This window comes from Oncorhynchus mykiss, chromosome 16, assembly GCF_013265735.2.
Source record: "Oncorhynchus mykiss isolate Arlee chromosome 16, USDA_OmykA_1.1, whole genome shotgun sequence".
Lineage (NCBI taxonomy): Eukaryota > Metazoa > Chordata > Actinopteri > Salmoniformes > Salmonidae > Oncorhynchus > Oncorhynchus mykiss.
Window position 1 is genome coordinate 42,615,082 of NC_048580.1, and position 24,548 is coordinate 42,639,629.

The following is a 24,548-nucleotide window of genomic DNA, read 5'->3' on the forward strand; positions in this document are numbered from 1 at the left end:
TAATCGTTAAGGACTAGGGAGTTTTTCAGGATAAAAAAAATAAGGGAATGGAGCTAAGCAACGGCAAAATCCTAGAGGAAAACCTGGTTCAGACTGCTTTCCACCAGACACTGGGAGATAAATTTACCTTTCAGCAGGCAAATGTTGCACAATCCAAGTGTGAAAGACTTACCCAGAAAGATTCACAGCTGTAATCGCTGCCAAAGGTGACTCTACAAAGTATTGACTCGGGGGGTGTGAATACTTGTCAATCAAATATTTCTGCATTTAATTTTCAATACATTTGCAAACATTTCTTATAACATGTTTTCACTTTGTCATTATGGGGTATTGTGAGTAGATAGGCAAGATTGTTTTTTAATCCATTTTGAATTCCGGCTGTAAAGTAACAACAAATTGTGGAATAAGTCAAGGGTTATGAATTCTTTCTGAAGGCACTGACAGACTATTGTAGTCAAATGTATTGTAGGCATACACTCAAAAACTATCCTGCTTAGACATCTTTATAGCCTGCTAATTTTGTAACTGGGAACAATACGCTATTACATTTCCCACTAATTATTTCCTGTGTAAGGATTTGCATGTAACTATTTGAATATAAGCCTTTTGAGGCTAATTCAATATTCAATAATTCATAGAGAAATGTACAATACTTTTTCTCTAAGCAGTTCAAAATAATAACCTGTATTAAAAACACTGGCCTCTTCGGCAAATCAAGTGCTTATACTGTAATATACATTTTAGTTACATTAAGTTCATCACATGACTCAAACATAATGAGGAAAAAAAACATTAAATATTGAAATAAAGACAACACACCATGTAAGAATACACATACACAACGATTCCCCTACTAAACAGTGCACATAACTTTGAAAAGCAAGAATATGGGGAGATGAACATTCCATCAAATATTTTGGGGGTTATTAGGATGGCAGTGTGCGTCTCCTTTAGAGTAGAAAGATGAGATGATCAAAGTAAGCTCAAGAAGAATTTCGGTCATTACATTTCATAACACAATACACATATCACAGTGCAATGCTGACATGTTGGCATATTTTATGCATGGTGTCATTAGTAGAAGTGTCAACAAGATGGGTTAGAGGGTGAAAGTTCCTTGAAAGGTTTGCATAAGGTTTTAACACCGAGTATTGCCACAGCTACTGCCATGATTGTGACTTGCTTGAATTAATTAATTTTCACCCTCTCTTCTACATTATACAAAATAACAAGGCACAATCTAGTTTACGATGATCCTAAAAATTAAGAAGATTTTCTTTGGTAGAACGTTCTTTGGCATTGGGTAAAAGGCACTGAATTTTTAGCTGAGAAACAGTTATTTGAAGAAAAAGGACTGAACAGCCAAAATGCTGGTAGCTGATAGTTGATTGTTGTTATGGAGATGGACAGTTGGCCACACAGGGAAGAATAAGAAGTTCCCGTGGCGACGCAGAGCGAGCTGCAGCTGTCCACTTCCTGTTTGCTGTCGTCTATGTCTGACCTCTGGCCTGCACGCCGGTCAGATCCTTCCTTATGATCTCGTTTACTACAGGGAGGAGAAGAGAAACAAGTACTGGGCGTTAGTTAGTCAGAGCATAAAATGTGTTTGATGTAATACTGTACTGTCATATGTTCTTCCCAGGCAGCATTTCACAGCTCCAGAGAGGGCAATTTTCACTTCTGGCCTTTTCATATTTTCCTTTCTCTTACAACAAATGCTCATAAAGGTACATTACATCGTAGAAAAGGGCATAACATCTTGACAAAAACATACTGATCCGACAGTAAAACATCAAGGGACACAACACCAAGAACTGCTGATTACTGTCCAGGTTGGCTGTAGTAGTGATAACAGAATATGCCGCAACAGTTCATGAGCTGCATTGGCACAGAGTGTCCACTAGGAGGAGGGCCTCAGTATACGATTCTACCGCTCTTTTACTCCCCCATTACTTCCTGTTGTTCTGCTGACAGCCAGGTGACACACAGCACAGGGGGAATAAATGGAAACTTTCACAGCTTCAGTGTTCTAAAAATAGACTCAGTCAAGGTGTGTGGAGTGCTTACACACACCATGTTGTGTGTAAGGTGGGGGAAACACATTTTACACACATAGTGATGTGATGAAACCTGTCTAAAGTTAATGTCTGGGAGCTCTGCGATGAGGGTAAATAAAGATGTATTAAAAACAGATCACCACCATTAAAGGCCCAGTGCAGTCAAAAACGTGATTTTCAACACATTTTGGAATTATTGTGAAATTGTGAAAATAATGATAATGCCCTTTTAGTGCAGGAGCTGTTTGAAAAGACCACCTGAAATTTCAACCTGTTTTGGTTTGATGGAGTTGTCACTAGGTGGTAAATTAGTTAATTGACCAATAAGTAGGAGTTCCAAACCTCTCTGCCAATAACAGCTACTGTAGTTTTCAGTTTTCCCCTCCCCCCTCAGACCACTCCCAGACAATTCTAGAACAATTCTTGCTCGAGAAATTGCTCTTTGCTAAGAAGCTAATTTTGTTTCTTTTTGACCATTTTAATTGAAAACAATCACAGTAAGGTACTTAATCGTTACCCAGAAATGATCTGATATTAAGATAAAAATGGCTGCGTTGGACCTTTAAGTAATTCAGATATATTACCATTTGAAAAAGTCTACAAACAATGATTGTACGCTTTCTCATTTAGCTTAATATGATCAGTTTGTATGGGGACCATTACAACATATTTATAGGCCTATCGTGAAATATAAAAAATTATACCTATACTGCAAGGTGTCAAACTGAATGCTGTATTGTATTCATAAACCACAGCCAGATGGTTATATGAAAACAAAGAGTGATTGTATAACATCACGAAACCAATAAGATAGCTACTGTAGCAGTAGCTTACACTACAACAGTATGTAATCACACTTTGATTCACATTGACAATAGGGAAAACCTGTAGTAAGCTCAGAGGAATGTCCAGTATGATGAGCATGTAGTGTGTCCGGATAGGCCACATCCTCTGTACTGCAGTCGATCTGTCTTTATCAGTAACTAACAACTCCAACAGCTCTGGAAGCACACTGTGTATACTGGCACTATGACATAAGAGCCTGGCGCCATGGCTTCTTGTTGTGACTTTTAGGGAACATTTTAAGGCATGCCCAAAATGGAGGAATTATAGGGTGAAATTGGTTGACAATGACATAAATTGAGCCAAAATGCCTTTAATTCTAGTACATCTGTGATTTTAAAAGCTAAACCCATTCATGTTCATGCGTGGTATACTATAACATGTTTTGAACATTCACAGGGAGGTTGGGTCTCAGTTAATACAGTAGTTTCACTGATATGAAGCATCCTAAAATATATGAAAATATGATCAATCTTTTTTAAGAGGAAACCTTTTCACTTAAAAGGGATGAATGGGGCAAGTTAGTAAGCAGTACCACCCGGGTTTTAGAGGAACTCAATATCCAACGGGCTTTTAGGGGGCCTTTTTAAAGCATTGACCTATATAGTGGGACAATGGAAAGGGTGCTGCCATTAAACAGCAAGTTAAGCGAAAACAGACACCGTCAACCAACCCACACAGATACACTCATCCCTGGCTGAGCAGTGTGTACCAATGTAACTCCCTCAGAGACACACAACAGCCTTTACATGCTGACCACACCGCTCGCGTCGCGTGCGTGAGCATCGCAAAATAAGTTTACGCATACATGTTATTCAATCATTGCACCCACACTTCTCGCGCGCGCCAACGAGCGGTCGTGGTAATACTATGAAAGTTAGAAGCCAATCACCATATAAAGTCCAAAGAAGAAAAAGCCTGGAAGGATGAGAGATGACTAGAAATGATTCGGTTGACCGTTTTACATGTGGATTAATTGTCGGAGTAGAGGACCTTGTACATTTCAGGTAAAACAACAACTCAACATTTATATCCCAGGACAAATTCGCTAGCAACTGCAAGCTAGATAAATAGGACAAATTAGCTAGCAACAGCTAGCTAGATAAATAGGACAAATTCACTAGCAACTGCAAGCTAGCTAGCTAAATTGCCATAAATTGTTTAATGTTTTTCGACCTGTCCACAAATTAATATAAGTGGTTCTGTTTTGATATTTCAACCTGCGTGTTGTGATCGCGCTTGGTGTGGGGGGACAAAATCAATTTGCGCATGCTCGCGTCCGGTCTGGGCATGGTGTTACCCTAAATAATTCTCAGTGAAACTGGTTGCAAAGTATGCACTAATACTTGAACCCTGTTTGTGTAGTTACAATGAGATAAAACAGGGTACAGTTAAGATAAAACATGATTCTGTAGTTTTCAATAACCTTCGCTTGTTATTGCAAGTCACTGAGTTATCTATCAGATATGCATTTTTTTTCCCCTGACAAACAATTCAGAAGCTGATCTAAAACAGCCTGCCAGCAGAGCAAACTCTAGGCCCACTTCTATCATTAAGAGTAGCTGCTAGACTATCCTCCTCCCAGTCCTCTCGACTCCTTCTGTCTCTGATCATCTGAAAGAGAAAATAAATAAACCATGGCTGTTTACAGCAGTTCAACACTAAGCACACTTTATGGAGCAGAGCAGAGCTGCATCTGAAACAGGGAGGGCAAACCAACTAGAGCGGCCAAACCGGCCCGGTTGCTCCAGCTCTCTCTGCTGTCAGAACCTCAACGTCCATGTTTATTTTATCCTCTAGTGGAATTCCCTTTGACACCTAATGCCTTAAAGAAACCTTCAACTACTCAACGGGGCCACAGGATTCTCCTGAGTATAAAAAAGAGGGATTAGAGAGGCGAGTCATGCTCCAGAGCAAGTCAGGCTGGGAAGTTATACAGTAGAGAGCTTTAACTGAGCCTCATGAAGGGTTGGCACGGTCTGGCCATTTAAGGCTGGCCCAGGGAACACTCAGACTTGACCATACAATAGATGAGTGTCTGGCTTTAGAGTCCTGCACCAATAAACATGTTTGTTTACCAACCAGGGGTGGGAGAGAGACACACGCAGTACAGTAGCTGACTCAGTCACTTCACACTGCCTCCTATGAGGTGGTGGTGTGAGTGAGTGAGTGAGTGAGTGCTAAAGTAAACTTCTCAGAATACAGTACTCTTTAACCCAGTTGAGTTTCTTAACTCTGGTTCTCTGAGTGACCATGGGCATGTTGCTATTGTTGTCGTTGATCTGCTCGCTCATAAGTGGGACGTAAGGGACCTAAAACTAATCTGTGCTCGGCATGCTGTTATGGTGTGCTTTTTCTCTGAATAGTAGCTCTCTCTCCTTTCACCTGCTGGAATATTTTCACCTGCGCCACTGCCTCTGGGGGTTAATTCCAGTCCGTTTCCCTACACCTATAGCATGAGTGGGCACGGAAAGATGCAGGTGCAAGAGTGCATCCTGACTCACTTTCTAAGTCATAGACAGCACCTTCACAGTACAAGACAGTGTTAGCCTATATATGAGCAAAGACACTAGCTTCTAGAAGAGGTCTTTAGAGTACAGTATGTGAAGCCCATTCCATGTTTTAGTTTTACTCATAATGAAATGCATTGCTTTCTTCTATTGCCCTTTATCTCGGTCACACCACAGAGAGCAGCACGACCAAGATGATATAGTTCTATAATCGAAACCACAGAATCATGACGCTCCAGAGTTAAAAACCTTTTCGAAATGAGCAAGGTGTGAAAGAGAGATCTGAGTGACTAATTTGAGAATCTTATTTCTCTGAAAACATCTTTGTGAAGTTCAAATAAATGAATGTTTAGGGCATAAACTACACCTTGACATCTAAGTAGTGAAAGACAATGGGACTTTCTGCATTCCCCATCTTCCTGTGCTTTGTTTTGAAGAAAGGGTTTGAAGGTGGAGCGGGGGTGTGTAACTACAAGTGGCACTGGGGAGGTGGATTCACACCCTACAACTGAAGGCTGTGTTTAAGAAAAAGTATTCTACTGATGCTCTCTCAAACTTCACCTATAGCCAACACACTATCACAGGTTATCATGAAATACAGTAGACACAAATGACTTATTCAACATTTTTGACAGACACACACACAAAAAAATGGTGTCCACCATACAATTTTCTATACGTTATGTTTTTGTGTTTTCTTCTTCTTCGCATTCGTGTCCAGTACATGATTTTCTTCATAACGAATTACATTTTCTTGGTGGCTAAAGTTAGCGAGGTTAGTGAAGTGACTAACCTTACCTAGGCTAGGGGTTAAGGGTTAGGAGTTAAGGTTAGGGATTAAGGTTAGAGTTAGGCGTTAAGGTTAAGGTTAGGGTTAGGTAAAATGTTAGCAAAGGAGTTAAAAAGTAGAAATAAGACAAACCTGAGATATAGCTTCATCCAACTGGCAAATCTCATCTTGACCATCCAGAATACAACACACACGTTTTCTACTGCCAAGGAGGCTCAAGACTTCTTCGATAAGCACACAAAATGTCCAACGCACAAGGGGAAGAGCTGACAGATCTAGGCTTTTGGCTGACTCAATATTCAGGTATGCTATCCACGCACAATCACGCAGCCTAGCCTATGGCTGTGGTGCTGCCCTCAGCATAAGACGATGATGAGAAACCCCTCAATTGGGTAAAAGGAACACTATTATTATTATTTCTGAACATTGGACTTTGTTATTATTAGATTGCCTATGTTCGAGGACATTTCGACATTGATGACTCCACGCCAATTAATGAAATATTTCCAATATATTGAAGTACCATACATTGAAGAGCCATACGGACTAGGGTTGCTTCCTTACGGGGCTACAGCACATTACACCCCTATGGGCTAAACTGTTCAAGATAGAATGTCAGTCCCATATGGGCTTCCACACAATTCCTTTTTTGCTTGTTTTTTATTCTTCCTCCTATGTTTAAGGTAATTTAGAGTTTATTGCTAACAATAGTGAGAATATTTGGCTGTTTAGGCTTGTATTTTCAGTTGCAATATTTCATTCTTTTTTAAAAATTTGCTAACTTAAATGTAAAGGTCTGAAGGGGTTAATTATTAGTTATTTTATGTTTTACTTTACTTATGTTTTGCAATACCTTAAGACCCCCCCAACATACAGTGCCTTGCGAAAGTATTCGGCCCCCTTGAACTTTGCGACCTTTTGCCACATTTCAGGCTTCAAACATAAAGATATAAAACTATATATTTTTGTGAAGAATCAACAACAAGTGGGACACAATCATGAAGTGGAACGACATTTATTGGATATTTCAAAAAAATTTAACAAATCAAAAACTGAAAAATTGGGCGTGCAAAATTATTCAGCCCCTTTACTTTCAGTGCAGCAAACTCTCTCCAGAAGTTCAGTGAGGATCTCTGAATGATCCAATGTTGACCTAAATGACTAATGATGATAAATACAATCCACCTGTGTGTAATCAAGTCTCCGTATAAATGCACCTGCACTGTGATAGTCTCAGAGGTCCGTTAAAAGCGCAGAGAGCATCATGAAGAACAAGGAACACACCAGGCAGGTCCGAGATACTGTTGTGAAGAAGTTTAAAGCCGGATTTGGATACAAAAAGATTTCCTAAGCTTTAAACATCCCAAGGAGCACTGTGCAAGCGATAATATTGAAATGGAAGGAGTATCAGACCACTGCAAATCTACCAAGACCTGGCCGTCCCTCTAAACTTTCAGTTAATACAAGGAGAAGACTGATCAGAGATGCAGCCAAGAGGCCCATGATCACTCTGGATGAACTGCAGAGATCTACAGCTGAGGTGGGAGACTCTGTCCATAGGACAACAATCAGTTGTATATTGCACAAATCTGGCCTTTATGGAAGAGTGGCAAGATGAAAGCCATTTCTTAAAGATATCCATAAAAAGTGTTGTTTAAAGTTTGCCACAAGCCACCTGGGAGACACACCAAACATGTGGAAGAAGGTGCTCTGGTCAGATGAAACCAAAATTGAACTTTTTGGCAACAATCCTTGGCGTAAAAGGAAACACAGCTCATCACCCTGAACACACCATACCCACTGTCAAACATAGTGGTGGCAGCATCATGGTTTGGGCCTGCTTTTCTTCAGCAGGGACAGGGAAGATGGTTAAAATTGATGGGAAGATGGATGGAGCCAAATACAGGACCATTCTGGAAGAAAACCTGATGGAGTCTGCAAAAGACCTGAGACTGGGACAGAGATTTGTCTTCCAACAAGACAATGATCCAAAACATAAAGCAAAATCTACAATGGAATGGTTCAAAACTAAACATATCCAGGTGTTAGAATGGCCAAGTCAAAGCCCAGACCTGAATCCAATCGAGAATCTGTGGAAAGAACTGAAAACTGCTGTTCACAAATGCTCTCCATCCAACCTCACTGAGCTCGAGCTGTTTTGCAAGGAGGAATGGGAAAAAAATTCAGTCTCTCGATGTGCAAAACTGATAGAGACATACCCCAAGCGACTTACAGCTGTAATCGCAGCAAAAGGTGGCGCTACAAAGTATTAACTTAAGGGTGGCTGAATAATTTTGCACGCCCAATTTTTCAGTTTTTGATTTGTTAAAAAAGTTTGAAATATCCAATAAATGTTGTTCCACTTCATGATTGTGTCCCACTTGTTGTTGATTCTTCACAAAAAAATACAGTTTTATATCTTTATGTTTGAAGCCTGAAATGTGGCAAAGGTCGCAAAGTTCAAGGGGGCCGAATACTTTCGCAAGGCACTGTATATGCTGTTTAAGACATGTTATAGATAAGGGGAGGGAAGGGGGGAATGGTTCACTGGGTGGGTTTCCCTGTGGGTCCTGCTTTTTGTTTCACATCCATGGGCTTTTTAACACTAAAGATAATAATAACAATATTAATACTACTTTTTTTTAAACAATGGCAACGCTAGCTATTCTCTCTTGACATTTTACAGGCCTGAACTCACATATTAAAAGTTCCTGCTGTCTTGATATCCTAAGAAGAAACCATATTGATATAGCAATGTTCAAAGAAACACACCTGCCCCAAAAGGACACACAGAAAAGAGAACCATTTGTGTCACTTCTTCACAGGAGAGGCATTTGAAAATGTTTATTTTTTAAAAGTGTTTTTTGTTGTTGTCTGAAATGCCTTCTGGAACATGTGAACTTTCATGTGCCCTAATAACAAATGTGTATGCCATGTGCAAATATGAATGAAAATGTAAAATTACGAGCCTAGTTGGTTAAGCCACAGAAAAAGTCAGGAGCCTTCCCGCTAGACATGATTGGCTGAGATAATGGATGGGCTGGACATGCCAAGAGATGAGTTTGGATTGGTCTGCCATGTAGCACGCTTCTGTCTATAACATGAGCTGCTTAGTATGTGTAGGTAGTCCTTTCTAAAGTGGCTTTTTTGAAAGCTATCACAAAGAACTGAAAAAGTGTTGATAAGGCTCTCCACTGTCTGGAGGACTGCATTTTGAAATCTATGGAATGCCCGGTGGAAGCAGAATATGATAGCTAAGGAGATAAAGAAAATTCTGGCATTTGTTGGCAAATGCGGAGGGAGTCGAAAAGAGAACACAGAAGGCTGTTGTAATAGCTGTTGTATAAAAATCTCTGGATTACATCTTCAAACTAAGGGTAACCATGGCATCCGTGACAGAGAGGGAGAAGCGTTCATCCATGTCTACGGGTAAGAGAGTCTAGCTAGCTACATTTTTTAGATACTATACATTTCAACATTTTGTCAGAAAGTCGTTTTCATTGCATGTTAAAGTTTATGAGACAAGTTCTAAAATTCTTCTATAGAATAGCCTGCTTTTATTTCGACACACTCACACCCGTAAACTATTTTCTGTAATTAGCTCGCCATTGACTTGTAAATAATAACATTGTTGTGAGTTTATTTTCCTGTAATAATGAATACAAATTAGGTCAAGTTTAGACGCTGTCAGCTACAATTGAAGTCGGAAGTTTACATACACTTATGTTGGAGTCATTAAAACTAGTTTTTCAACCACTCCACAAATTTCTTGAAACTAGGCACTATTTTTTATTTTTGGAAAAATAACGTTCCCAAAGAAAATGGCTTATTTCTCAGGACCAGATGCTAGAATATGCATATAATTGACAGCTTAGGATAGAAATCACTCTAAATAACAGAACTGATATTGCAGGCGAAACCCTGAGGAAAATCCAATCAGGAAGTGTCTCTTATTTTGAAACCGTTGTGTTCCTATGCATCCCTATTGGCCATTGAAAGGGAGATCAACCAGATTCCTTTTTCTACATATTCCACAAGGTGTCTACAGCCTTTAGACGTAGTTTCACGCCTTTATGTTGAAGAATGAGCGTAAACAACTACATTGCGTAAGTGGCCAGCTGAGGGCTCTCAGAGTGAATCTTGCGTAAAAGACAGAGTCATTTTTCCTCTCGCTCCTACTGAAAAGCCAATTGTCCCGGTTGATATATTATCGAATATATATTTGAAAAACACCTTGAGGATTGATTATAAAAAACGTTTGCCATGTTTCTGTCGATATTATGGATATAATTTTGGCGTTGTCGTGACCGCTATTTCCGGTGGATTTCTCAACATAACGTGACCAACAAACGGAGGTATTTTGGGTATAAAAATAATCTTTATGGAACAAAAGGAACATTTGCTGTCTAACTGGGAGTCTCGTCAGTGAACACATCCGAAGATCAAAGGTAAACGGTTAATTTGATTGCTTTTCTGATTTTCGTGACCAAGCTTCCTGCTGCTAGCTGGACATAATGCTATGCTAGGCTATCGATAAACTTACACAAACGCTTGTCTTGCTTTGGCTGTAAAGCATAATTTCAGAATCTGAGATGATAGGGTGATTAACAAAAGGCTAAACTGTGTTTCTCTATATTTCACTTGTGATTTCATGAATATGAATATTTTCCCTTACACAGCCTGGAGGTGTGTTGGGTCGTTGTCCTGTTGAAAAACAAGTGATAGTCCCACCAAACCAGGTGGAATGGAGTATCTCTGCAGAATGCTGTGGTAGACATGCTGGTTAAGTGTGCCTTGAATTCTAAATAAATCACAGACAGTGTCACCAGCAAAGCACCCCCACACCCTAACACCTCCTCCTCCATGCTTTACGATGGCAAATACACATGCAGAGATCATCCGTTCACCCACACCGCATCTTCACAAAGACACGGCGGTCGGAACCAAAACTCTCCAATTTGTACTCCAGACCAAAGGACACATTTCCACTAGCCAATGTCCATTGCTCGTGTTTCTTGGCCCAAGCAAGTCTCTTATTCTTATTGGTGTCTTTTAGTAGTGGTTTCTTTGCAGCAATTTGACCATGAAGGTCTGATTCACGCCGTCTCTTCTGAACAGTTTAATGAGATTTTTAGGGAGATTGTTCTAGTAGCTACCAGAATAAAAGTCCAGAACAGAGAGAAGACAGAGAGAGAGAGATATTGGTAGGGAGCTCTCAGATCAACACCTTGCAAACACAGTCCACCCAGTATGACTCTCCCAGTATGACTCTCCCAGTTACTCTGTGTTAAATCAGAAACAGTAAACGCTGTTGCTGTTTACAGAGGGAAACCCTGTTAGGCCATCTAAAACAAAATTCCACTCGTCCACTGCTGGACCCTTTTCTCAGTTTCATTTTTTCCATCCAAACTCAGCCCTTTCCTTTTTCCTGCTGCTGTTGCCTCCCGACTCCCACCCTAAGCGCTATCTTATGGAGATCAGACCGGATTTTCTGGAGGAGAGCAGCTGCAAATAGGATTTTCTTGTGCCAGATTGGCAGAATCTTGGGCCAGGGATGGAAAAAAGCAAATCCTCCAGTGTGTTCTCCACAGAATTGAGGGGTGTGGGGCCAAGGGAAACCCCAGCCAAGTATAACAAACAAAGAGGCTTTCCCGGGCTCTCTGAAGCAGCCCATTCCACTGTTTGACAATGGTTACCATGGAACTTGTTTTTCAGATCATAACAGTGTCAACACATCCAGGCGGTCGGTCAGGAGAGCTGGCTGCTTAATTTTTTTCTTTTTTTCTGTTGTTTTATAAAAACAAAATTGAAAGAAAGAGAAAAAAAGAGAAGTCTCATTTCCTGGTCTGTAGTAATGCCAGAGAAATCCCTCTCTCTCTCTCTCTCTATTTCTTACTGGGTTGTGCTGAACTGAACAACATGGTGATCCTTCAAACTACAGATCACCAGGGTTACAACACTTCCACATGGTCTAGGACATGACCTGTCACTGACGAGGACTAGCTACCTCCCCAACCAAAGAGAGGTTTAAAGGGACAACATCATTATCAGGTCTGGTGATCACACTGCAACAACATGTAGTTTGGATGTGGTCAGTTATTCTGATCTCACAGGGTGATAATGGGGCCGACATGGGTAAGTATAAATATATGATTCATAATCCATGTTATTTCCACATTGAGTGGAAAACTAAGTTGAACATATGTAACTACATCTCCTGGACTGGCAACTTGGGAAGGATTGTTGTTAAAGTGCACATGTGATTAGGGAATAATTTATGTTTGTCTATCATTTGAACCGGATTGGTCAGTTACGTGAACCAATCTATCGTTTTGGTTGAAACTATTTTTTAAAGAAACACTGACATCTAATAGTCAAATCATAATGTAAATGCAGGTCAGCTGCATCTAATATTTTTGGCCATTTTCTGTTGTTTTGTGGTAGAAAACTGAGCGCGTCAAGCATAACACGTCAACCCTGCTACCCATACACAGATACAGTACCAGTCAAAAGTTTGGACACACCTAATCATTCAAGGGTTTTTCTTTATTTTTACTATTTTCTACATTGTAGAAAAATAGTGAAGACATCAAAACTATGAAATAACACATGAAATCATGTAGTAACCAAAAAAGTGTGAAACAAATCTAAACATATTTTATATTCTTCAAAGTAGCCACCCTTGACGACAGTTTTGCACACTCTTGGCATTCTCTCAACCAGCTTCACCTGGAATGCTTTTCCAACAGTCTAGGAGTTCCCACATATGCTGAGCACTTGTTGGCTGCTTTTCCATCACTCTGCACAACTCATCCCAAACCATCTCTATTGGGTTGAGGTCAGGTGATTGTGGATGCCAGGTCATCTGATGCAGTGCTCCATCACTCTCCTTCTTGGTCAAAAGGCCTTACACAGGCTGGAGGTGTGTTGTGTCATTGTCCTGATGAAAAACAAATTATAGTCCCACTAAGCACAAACCAGATGGGATGGCAAATCACTGCAGAATGCTGTGGTAGCCATGCTGGTTAAATGTGCCTTGAATTCTAAATAAATCACAGACAGTGTCACCAGCAAAGCACCCCCACAACATCACACCTCCTCCTCCATGCCTCACAGTGGGAACCACACATGCGGAGATCATCAGTTCATCTACTCTGCGTCTCACAAAGACACGGGGGCTGGAACCCAAAATCTCAAATTTGGACTCATCAGACCAAAGGACAGATTTCCACCAGTCTAATGTCCATTGTTCGTGTTTCTTGGCACAAGCAACTCTCTTCTTATTATTGGTGTCCTTTAGTAGTGGCTTCTTTGCAGCAATTTGACCATGAAGGTCTGATTCACGCCGTCTCTTCTGAACAGTTGAAGTTGCGATGGATATGTTACTTTAACTCTGTGAAGCATTTATTTGGGTTGCAATTTCTGAGGCTGGTAACTCTAATGAACTTATCCTCTGCAGCAGAGGTAACTCTGGGTCTTCCTTTCATGTGGCGGTCCACATGAGAGCCAGTTTCATCATAGCGCTTGATGGTTTTAGCGACTGCACTTGAAGAACCTTTCAAAGTTCTTGAAATGTTCCGGATTGACTGACCTTCATGTCTTAAAGTAATGATGGACTGTCATTTCTCTTTACTTATTTGAGCTATTCTTGCCATAATATGGACATGGTCTTTTACCAAATAGGGCTATCTTCTGAATACCACCCTTACCTTGTCACAACACAATTGATTGGCTCAAACACATTAAGAAGGAAATAAATTCCACAAATTAACTTTTCACAAGGCACAACTGTTAATTGAAATGTATTCCAGGTGACTACCTCATGAAGCTCGTTGAGGGAATGACAAGTGTGCAAAGCTGTCATCAAGGCAAAGGGTGGCTACTTTCTAAGAATCTTTGTTTAACACTTTTTTGGTTACTACATGATTCCATATGTGACTCGTTTCAGGAAACTAGGCGTATATCGTGGGTCACTGCTTCACAGGAGAGCCATTTTAACGGAAACTTTCTTTTAATCAAAATGTGATTTTTGGCAGAAATGCCTTCTGGAACATGTGAACTTTCATGTGCCTTAATAACAGATGTGTATGCCATCTGTAAATACAAATAAAATTGTTAAATTACGAGTCTATTTGGTTTAGCCACAGAAAAAGTGAGCAACCTTCCCGCTAGCCATGATTGGCTGAGATAATGAGTGGGATGGACATGCTGACAGATGAGTTCGGATTGGTCTGCCATATAGCACGCTTCTGTCTATTTGAGCTGGTCAGTATGTGTAGGTAGTCATGTCTGACGCGGCTTAAAACAAAATGTATTGTGTAGTACGTGTAATAAGTGTTATTCAGTGGAATTAGTGGAATCAGTGGAATTAGAGTATGATAGCTAAGGAGAAGGAGAAAACACCTGTCTCCGGATTACATCTTCAATCTAAGGGCAACCATGGCATCCATGAAAGGGAGAAGCATGCATCTATGATGTATACTGGTAGACGTTTCTAATTTTGACAGAAAGTCATTTTCATTTCGAGTTAAAGTGCACTGTTAGCTAACCAGCTAATGTCAGCTGGCTGGGTCGCTAATTAACGTTACATGTATGAACTTATTATTCATATCTAAGAGCCATTTGCTTTGCTAGTTATAGCCTAATGTTAGCTAGCTAACATTGAACCTGGTTGGTTAGCTACCTGCAGATTCATGCAGGGTAGTAACGTCATGATATGTGATTATGGTTCATTGTTTACCAAGCTAGCTAGCTACATGTCTTACCAAAAGACTCCGCTATGCAAGTAACCATTTCAATAGAATGTCACTGCGACAACTGTTGATAGACGTAGCTGGTAAATTCGCTCTGGTTATCTACTCCGATTTCAGAGCACTCTCATCTGAGTATGCCAGAGTGCAAAATAACTGACAAATTTACGAACACTCAACAAGGTAGTTTGGGTGCTTGACTGTTGTTGTTATGATTGAATGCTCAGATCAACCCTTAAAGAGATGGTTTGGGCTAAAGCTTAAGAGGGTGTGAACGATGCTAAATAAGACCGAATCGAGGCAGTCGGTCACATATGTGCTATTTCATAGTTTTGATGTCTTCACTATTATTCTACAATGTAGAAACTAGTAAAGAATTAAGAAAAACCCTGGAATGAGTAGGTGTGTCCAAACTTTTGACTGGTACTGTAGACTAGAAATGTTTAACACATTTTTTTGGGGGGAACCTCCCTGTTGCACACAACAAGCTTCCTTCAACCCTGTTACAGTCAACCCTGTTACGGTCAACCCTGATTCTATAATTGGCCCATTCTATAGTATTTTTATTTAATATTTTTTTATGCTACAGAGGTGATGTATCATTTCAGCCAGTAGTTTTAAAAGTAGCGGTCACGAGCCAAAGCGCGTCTCAGAAAAGTGTGCACAATTGTGTACAACTTCACTCACTTCATGTCATATGGTACAGCCTGCAAAATAAATATATACACTACCATTCAAAAGTTTGGGGTCACTTAGAAATGTCCTTGTTTTTGATAGAAAAGCACATTTTATCCATTAAAATAACATCAAATTGATCAGAAATACAGTGTGTGTTAATGTTGTAAATGACTATTGTAGCTGGAAACGGCTACAATAGGCGTACAGAGACCCATTATCAGCAACCATCACTCCTGTGTTCCAATGGTACGTTGTGTTAGCTAATCCAAGTATGGCCAATTGATTGATTATTAGAAAACCTTTTTGCAAATATGCTAGCACAGCTGAAAACTGTTGTTCTGATTAAAGAAGCAATAAAACTGGCCTTCTTTAGACTAGTTCTATCTGGAGCATCAGCATTTGTTGGTTCGATTACAGGCCAGAAACAAATAACTTTCTTATGAATCTCATCAGTCTATTCTTGTTCTGAGAAATGAAGGCTATTCCATGCGAGAAATTGCCAAGAAACTGGAGATCTCATACAATGCTGTGTACTACTCCCTTCACAGAACAGCGCAGACAGGCTCTAACCAGAATAGAAAGAAGAGTGGGAGGCCCCGGTGCACAACTGAGCAAGAGTACATTAGATTGTCTAGTTTGAGAAACAGACACCTCACAAGTCCTCAACTGGCAGCTTCATTAAATAGTACCCTCAAAATACCAGTCTCAATGTCAACAGTGAAGAGGCGACTCTGGGACAATAAAAATATTAAGATTAAGATGGGGAAAAGAACACAGACACTGGACAGAGGAACTCTGCCTAGAAGGCAAATAACAAAATCGCAGGGATGTTACATGCATCATTCAAGAGCATTAATTATATTGATGTATAAAAGCCTGGCACTAACTTACACTCACCGTCATCAAGGTACATTTGATCCAGGTTCTCCTCCTTGACTGTGACCCGTCCTCCAGGGAGGCTGGCTCTCTGCTCCTCTCCAGGGGGGCATCTCTGGGCCTCCATCCCACCAGGGGAAGACCTGCCCTTGGGCACCGCCTTGGGCACATAGGGCTGCTGCTGGATCACTGTGGTTGGGTAATGTTGGGGGGAGTGGGCCGAGATAGGGGAGTGAGCTTGGGCTCCAGACTGCTGAGGGTAGCCATCACAGTAGATGATGTGCTGATGGTTGTCAGGCTGGAGAGGTGGAGGGTCGCTTCCCCGGAGCAAGTGTTGGTTGTTGGGGGAGAACTGGATAATGGAGGGGTGCTGGCCCTGGCCCCCTCCATGCTGCTGCTGCTGGGCCCCCAGCGGGGACGACTGAGCTGGGGAGCCCGTGTGAACCAGGACGGAGCGGTGTGGGTCGGGCATCACCCGCATCTCCCCAGTTTGCTGGTAGAGCCCCCCGGGACTGCCGCTCAGACTCTTTCCCCCACGGGAGTACACAATGGCTGGGCTCTGCTGCTGGAAGCAGGTGTCTGGGACGGGGGTGGGGAGGCCGGAGCGGACCTGCTGGCAGGAGGCCATGCTGGAGACCAGGCCGTTGTCTGGGTGGATGATCCCACGGGACCCAGGGCTATGGTGGTAGTAGGACTGGGGGGACACACCCATAATCTGGGTCATGGAGAAAGGATAGTCATCCACAGGCTCTGTTTTAATGGACGGGACTGTGGGAGAGACGGAAGACAACAGAGATATGAGTGGGGGTTAAGTCATACTGCTTAAAGTAACTATAATCTACTACACCAATCATTAATCTTAGTGACATATTAATGACATGGAATAACATGTGACTTGATATCATTCCTACATAATTGTAATGCTCTTTCACAAAAGCACCTAAAATAACACACAGTTCACTCAGACCATCACAGTCATATGATGGGTATTGCCTCCTTATTGCTGATGCTTATGGTTCCATACCTGCCAGTGGAGTGAATGTGAAGTGCTGAGGCTGGCTGCGCTTCCTCTTTCCGTTGATGACATAGAAGTTCACTTTGGCGGAATGGCAAATCGACAGGTCGCGATAGGAGGGTATTTCAACAAACAGCAGACTCTGTTAAAATGACATAATTTTTATTTCATATCAATCTGTCACATTATTATTAGAAATTGTATTCAGAGTATAACCACTGTAGATGTGTAAACAATTAAATTTGTGACAAAGTATGACATTATTATAAAAAAAAATGTTATTTAAACAAACTAACAGACAATTCCCACATTATAATCAGTGGACTGTTTTGACCACCTTTTCAGACATCGAGAAGTGGGCCATCTGTAAAAGTACTGATACTTACAGGCTGACATTTATCTTTGTCTACAGTTGCCTCCATCTCCCAAATCTGCTGTCCATCTGCAGAGACAGAGAAGGGAATGGTTGTTTCAGGTCATATACATATTTCAGGGTGAATTACAACACCCTGTTGGACACAGCAAAAACAGGAACACAGTACAGGGAGAGGTTATCTAAAACCAGAAAATGTGTGCATTTGCTACTCTGCTTTTGATTAATTGCAAACATGCTAAGTTGCAAACCAATTAAAAATGAATTCTAACCAGTAAAAATGTATATCTCAGATGTTTCCGTGTGTTTATAGTGAATTCATGAGCTCTATTGTCTCTTTGGCAGGTTGAGCCAGCGTGGTAGAGGATTCTCCGCTTTGTCTCAGAACACAATGCCTGGTTTCAACCTTCACATCATTGTCTGCCTGCCACTAACCCATAGGCCATATTATTAACACGCAAGAGGAGTTAGGAGACTCTTTGTGTCACATAGATTATATATATACTCTCACCACTTCCTCTTTCACCATTCTGCTCACCTACAGCCAGAGACAGCTACAGATTTATCATGAAGTAAAACCATTATCTGAACCTATATTTCCCATAATATATTGTAAGAAATCATACATAAAATCACATATTTACTCTGTGTCAAGCAATATTGGAATTATTTTAGAGGTTAAGAAAAGTCTATTCTAAAAAGGCACCCTGGCGGAGAGCTTTGGTCCAATGGCTGATGGTTGACGCACTGGTGATCAAAAATAGGCCAAACCTGTCTGGGTATGAAGGGATTCTTAACTAGGAAGTTGTTCATGTTCTTAACTCCATCCTTTCAAAACAGACATGTGAAAAGATTCTGGGGAGGAGCATGCACATCTCCAATAGATCCCCATTGTTCCTCTTGAGTGCATTTAACAATAACATTCAAGTAAAAGTTTTGGGTGGAGAGTTGACACAATTCCAAGTCTGGAAGGTATAAACCACCCTCAGACTTAGGGACATGTAAAACGTTCGTATTTATTCTATGCGTTTCATTTGCCCATATAAATTCTTATGGCCGAGTATACTTTTTTAAAGAATGTATTCGGTGGGGTAATAGGTATTACCAAATATAAATATAAAAACTTTGTTAAAAGCATGCCATTCTAAAGAGTTTTATTTAGATTTCTGGGAAGATTGCTCCATTTAATTATCATTATATATTTGTTGTTACTTATTAAGCATCCTAAGTATTTAGTATTTTTTGTGGTCCACTTAAAGGATTGCTGTAGATCATGAGTTATTATTTTTCCTATTGCCATTATTTCAGTTTTTTCATGTTCATTTTATTTCCTGATATTTGAATACTCAAGGGGGGCATTGAGTTTTCAAAATTAGTCATTGTATATCAACAGATCGGTGGCAAATAAGTTTAGTTGATATTAATGTTTACCAATACTGATACCTGTTACGTTTGGGTCCTGTACAAACAGGAGGGGGGAGAAAGGACATCCCTGTCTCGTGCCCCTTTCTAAAGCAATTTCAGCAGATGATGTATTATTTTTTTTTAAATTGCTTTAAGATATTTATATAATATTTTTTAGGAAATGTATTATTTCAGTTGGAAAGTTGAATGCTTCCAAAGATTGGAATAGAAAAGGCCATACAAGAAGGTCTAAAGCCTTTTAGGCATCAACAGCCATAAGTGATATATCTACATCTTTTTTTTTTTGCATATTGTATTATAGTGAATACATTTTTAATAAACCCTGTTTGTATCAAGTCTGGTAAGACTTTGCCATTCTGTTACTTATGAGTTTTGTTATTATGTAAAGGTAATTTAATTCAGATTTCTATAGATTTTCATGGAAGCTTTTAAAATTGTAATTAATTGGATTGTTGTTTCTAATTAAAGCATTTTTATCCTTATCTTTTAAAATGAGAAATGGTTTGGCGTGTATTCGTTTTGTGAGGGCTGTTTAACAGGTTTATTATCCGTGAAATAGTATGCTTAATTTGAGTGTAACCTACAGTTGTTGGCTCTCTTCAAATGTAAAAGATCATATTTTTGCTTAAAGGAAAATTCCACCCAAAAGCTATGTTTTGGTATTTGTTTCATTAGACCATTGTTGACATAGTCCCAAAACGTTTTGCTTGTCAGCTATCAAGTTTTCAAGATGCGCAACTTTCAAAATACAGAAAGCATCCCTGTATGATAAATGTAGCATTATATGATGCAAAACGCAGAATCATATGATGCAAAATGCATCATACAGGGATGATTTCTGTGTTTTGAAAGTTACATATCTTTTGAGACTATGTTAACAATGGAATAATGAAACAAATACCAAAACATACTTTTTCGGGGGACTTTTCCTTTAAATTCAGAGGTGTTATTTTCCTCTTTGCCTTGTGAAGATTATTTATGGCCCTTTCCCAAGATAGAAAAATAAATAATGAACTCAGATTGAATTTTTGCAGAGTTTAATAAGATTATAATTCCGGGTCTTGAAGATGCGCTGTAGGGCATTAATTGATACCTCAAGGTTAGGTCTTGCTCAATAACGTAACATTAATGTGTTGAACATTTTTGATGTGCTGGGTAAATGACAGCACAGGTATTGTTGCTGCTATCTGCATTTAGCTGTGTCATTTAATGTTATTTCATCATATTGCAGTCATTTACAGTTAACTGGAAAAAGAGTATAGGTCAACAACTCAGGTGTTGGAAATTATGCTGACGATGACTTCTTGTCATTGATGATCATAAACTTACAAAAGCAAGATAACAAACTGACAACATGTCAACCCGAAACACACAAATAACCCCAAATGTTTTTTTTGTTATCATCAACATTTTAGACATTTTAACTAGATTAGCTCTCTATTAAAAATAAACAGCTTAAGCATTTTCTCAAAAAAGAAAGAAATCCTGTATTTAGCAGTCGGATATCTGTTTAATGCTATGTAGGAAACCTTTATGTCAGACTGCAAATGAAACGCATATGGCTGAAATGAGTCAGAAGGAGAAAGGGGGATTCCATATGTCTTGCCAAGTTTTCTTTTTCTCTCGTTTTATGATCAACTCGCTCCGTTTCAGTACAGAGTAACGACAGGTGATGACTGTTGCTTTCTTGGCGTTTTACATTTGTTTGCGTTTTGTTCCAAAACTACTCTACGGGACACCCCTTGTCTTTTCTTTTTTCTCTGGTAATTAGGAATGGAGGCAGCCAGAAAGAGTTGAAGAGGCCCAGCTTGGCTTGACTGTGGGAATCCTCGGTAACACTTTATGTTAAGGGGCCATAATAAACCATTTATAAGACATTTACAAACCGTTTGCTCACCATTTATTAATCATTACACCCTCATTTTTGTGAGAATTGACATTAGTCACTCAAAACATGTAATAGCACTCACTTTAGATTAGGGACTGCAAAAATACTTTACGAATGATTAGTAAATGGTTCATGTGGGAGTAACGATTTATTAATGCCTTATAAATGGTTTATTACGGACCTTCAAATAATGTCTTATGGAACACTCCTCTCCTCCCCTCGTGGAGCCACGTCCATGAGATCGAGCCAGAGGAGCCCCAGCCGAAGCCAGCTGTGTGTGTGTGTGTGCACAGTGTGTGTGCACGTGCATGCATGCGTGTGTCTCCTAGAGCCAGAGAAGGCCAGAGCCAGTTGTGTCCCATTCAAAGGGATTTCACAGCCTTACTGTTCCAGAACTCTGGGTCACATGGAGAACCTCTCCAAAACAATGGCAATCCCTCTTCTACGTAGATCTACTTTTTTTTATTTGCGTCTCCAATACTAGCCATTAGTGCAGTGTGTCGTAACCCGACAGCAGGAAAGCCTTGATTAAAAAAAAACCTGGACAGACAAGGTCCAAGTTCTAGCTGAAGCAGCCCCCTAGAGAGCCCACGTATCATAGCTCCCCACACTCGGCCCCCGGAAAGCCCATGCCTCAAAGCTCCCCATACTCAGCCTTCAGACAGGCCATGGATGTAATGAGTCACAACCATTATGCTAACAGACTAGTAACAGATAAAGCATCTAAACACTAGGCTACTCTTCTGCTGTCCCATGCAGTCCAGAGACATCTGAGGGCTATTAACAACAACAACTAAAGGACCATAAATAAAAACCTAGATCTGATTTATGGAAGGTTATAAACAAAGATTGGATAGCCAAGCTATATATAACAAAAACATAACATAACAGCTAACCAGGAATAAATAGTTACATTAGAATAGTCCCTAGGTTGTGCATCTGGCTTTATAAGAGCTGGCGTTATGGTTAGTGTTTGGGTGACGAATGCCAAGGTAAACCAAGTAGCTGCCGTAAGTGCTGTAGATGGATCAATGAGGACCACTCTTCTCTCTGGACTCAGTATTGAGGATATTGAGGTGCCATAAATTATATATCCCTCACTACACAGGCAGTCTGTATTGAGGCGACAGAGAGCGGGACAACAAAGACTGTACTGAAAACTGTGACTGACAACTATAACAAAGTACATCTCCTCAGCATACAATCCTGTAAGCTGTCAATGAAGCACATGAACAATCTGCACAATATACTAATACTTCAGTAAGCTTGTTAAATAATCGTGTGAAGTTCTAAAATAAACCCACAATAAAACCTATCTTGCTGTGATAAGCTCCTTATCCTAAAAGGGTTGGCACCGTTTAGCATCAGAAGGAATTGGAATGTCATGCAAATATCTGAGCGGTGGGTGAGGAGGAAAGGTCGGGATTCAAATGACAGACAGAAAGTATGGTGGCCTTTGTCACTATTACGCAATCACATTGATTAATACAGCAATATCTGAGACTATCTTGTAATGGTGATTCTGCCATTCCAATGTACAAGTTAAATAATTGTGTCACAAGGCCTATGACTGGATAGAGCAGACCAATAAGAATGCAGTAGTACACACACTAGTAAATGCGCACTTTAGGTAGAATTCTGGTACTGCGATGTCACAAGTAAGCCTACTATCACTTTTTTTCCCCCCTAATGTACTGAGGTATTTGAAGCTCGTCTACAGTATTGTGCAGGGAAAGGGGAGTACCTAGTCAGTTGCACAACTGAATGCCTTCAACAGAAATGTGTCTTCCCGCATTTAACCCAACCCCTCTGGATCAGAGATGTAGGAGGGGGGGGCTGCCTTGATCGGCACCCAGGGAGCAGTTGTTGTTGGGGGTTAACTGCCTTGCTCACCTTGCCGGCTCGGGGATTTGAACCAGCGATCTTTCGGGTTACTGGACTAACGCTTTTAACCGCTAGGTCAAATTCCGCTTGGTCCTATTCCTTAACAGAGGTCCTATTCCATGCACAACAAAATAAACAGCATAATGATAACATAACACATGGATAACAGGCGAGGAAGGAGAGGGCACAGGAGAGTGAGGCTGCTGCCTTATCTGATGGATCATGCAAATTATTCATAGGTCAAATGCAGCATGGTGGTGGTGCTGTGGCACTAGTGAGCGAAATTTGTGGAGGCATGATCAACCAGAGTAATAATAATAATAATAATAATAATAATAACAATATAGGGCTGTGAAGTAAATTGCCTCTAAATGAGCATGGGAAATAACTGTCTACATCTGATTATCATGGCTGGTTTATGAGGGTAAACACTTGCAAAAAGGTCAAAAGTGAATAAATACCCATATATTCCTATGTAAAGTTTGGAAAATTCCCAAAACGTTTTCAATGCTACTGGCACGTATTGTATGAGTGTTTTTTCTCTCTCAGCAGAATCTAACAACGGTCAGAAGAATACCGGCAAACATTTCACTCTAGTAAAATAACCGTAACATTTTTAACAGATGAGGTGGGACATCATATAGAATATGGTCCATGCCACCATCATCCACTTCCACCCCCAGAGGTGTTGACTCATATTGAGTAATACTCACCATGGGTTTTCTCCATAAAGATGACCTTGGAGTCGGAGCTGAAGTTTTGTCCCGTCAGAATCATCTGCTGACCTCCCAGGACAGAACAGCTGTCCATGTCTTGTTTATCCACCATGGGCAACTCATGGGCGGAACGCTGGGCTGTGAGATGGAAGAGAGAACATGACGTTACACACTGTGGTACTGACAGGCCGTGTTGGCGTAGTGGGTAGAGCTGTAGGACAGGAGACAGAGCATGGCATTACTTTGACAATGTTACACACTCTGTGGTAGGTCATTTTGGGATAGTCTGTTTGATCTCTGGTTGATGTTTGCTTTGAAGTCACAAGGTAATTGTTGACTGATTACAATGAGACTAGTACCGGCTAATTAAAAAAAAACATATTTCCTCATTGTGCAATTTAAATATTTGTCTGAATATTAGATTTGTGTAGACATTAATATGGGGCAATTACTTGGTATATATGAATGAAGAGATCTTGTTTGAATTTGATGTTCTAGTGTCAATTGCGGCTACACGCCACAGGCCTGGACAAACAGAGCACATCATGGAAGTGGGACTCTGTCCAGTGGAAACATATGACAGCGTGTGGTAGCCTACAGTACAGAAAGGGGTTGAGGGAGGAGGGGGAAGGAACATGGAGGGTGGACCTCTCCAACACTATCATCATTATGCAATGGAGCGTATGTTGGAGTATGTTCAATAAACCCTGTGACCTGTCCATGATGTAGACACTGATTGGCTG

The 24,548-nt window shown here is 40.4% G+C and overlaps 1 protein-coding gene across 2 annotated transcripts in view; it reads right to left on the reverse strand.

Annotated features, from left to right (window-relative positions):
- Nucleotides 1-325: 325 nt before the first annotated feature.
- The window catches only part of LOC110492056 (nuclear factor of activated T-cells, cytoplasmic 2), a 48,402-nt gene continuing 24,179 nt past the window's right edge, over nt 326-24,548 (reverse strand). The window contains exons 6-10 of one of the 2 annotated variants that reach the window (XM_021566034.2): nt 23,803-23,943; nt 17,906-17,961; nt 17,529-17,661; nt 16,526-17,272; nt 326-1,546 (exon numbers count right to left, since the gene is read on the reverse strand). In XM_021566034.2, coding sequence (XP_021421709.2) covers nt 1,491-1,546; nt 16,526-17,272; nt 17,529-17,661; nt 17,906-17,961; nt 23,803-23,943 — 1,133 coding nt within the window. In that variant the 3' untranslated portion in view covers nt 326-1,490. Of the gene's footprint in view, nt 1,547-16,519; nt 17,273-17,528; nt 17,662-17,905; nt 17,962-23,802; nt 23,944-24,548 lie in introns of both variants that reach the window. The other variant, XM_021566033.2, reaches the window with a different exon arrangement.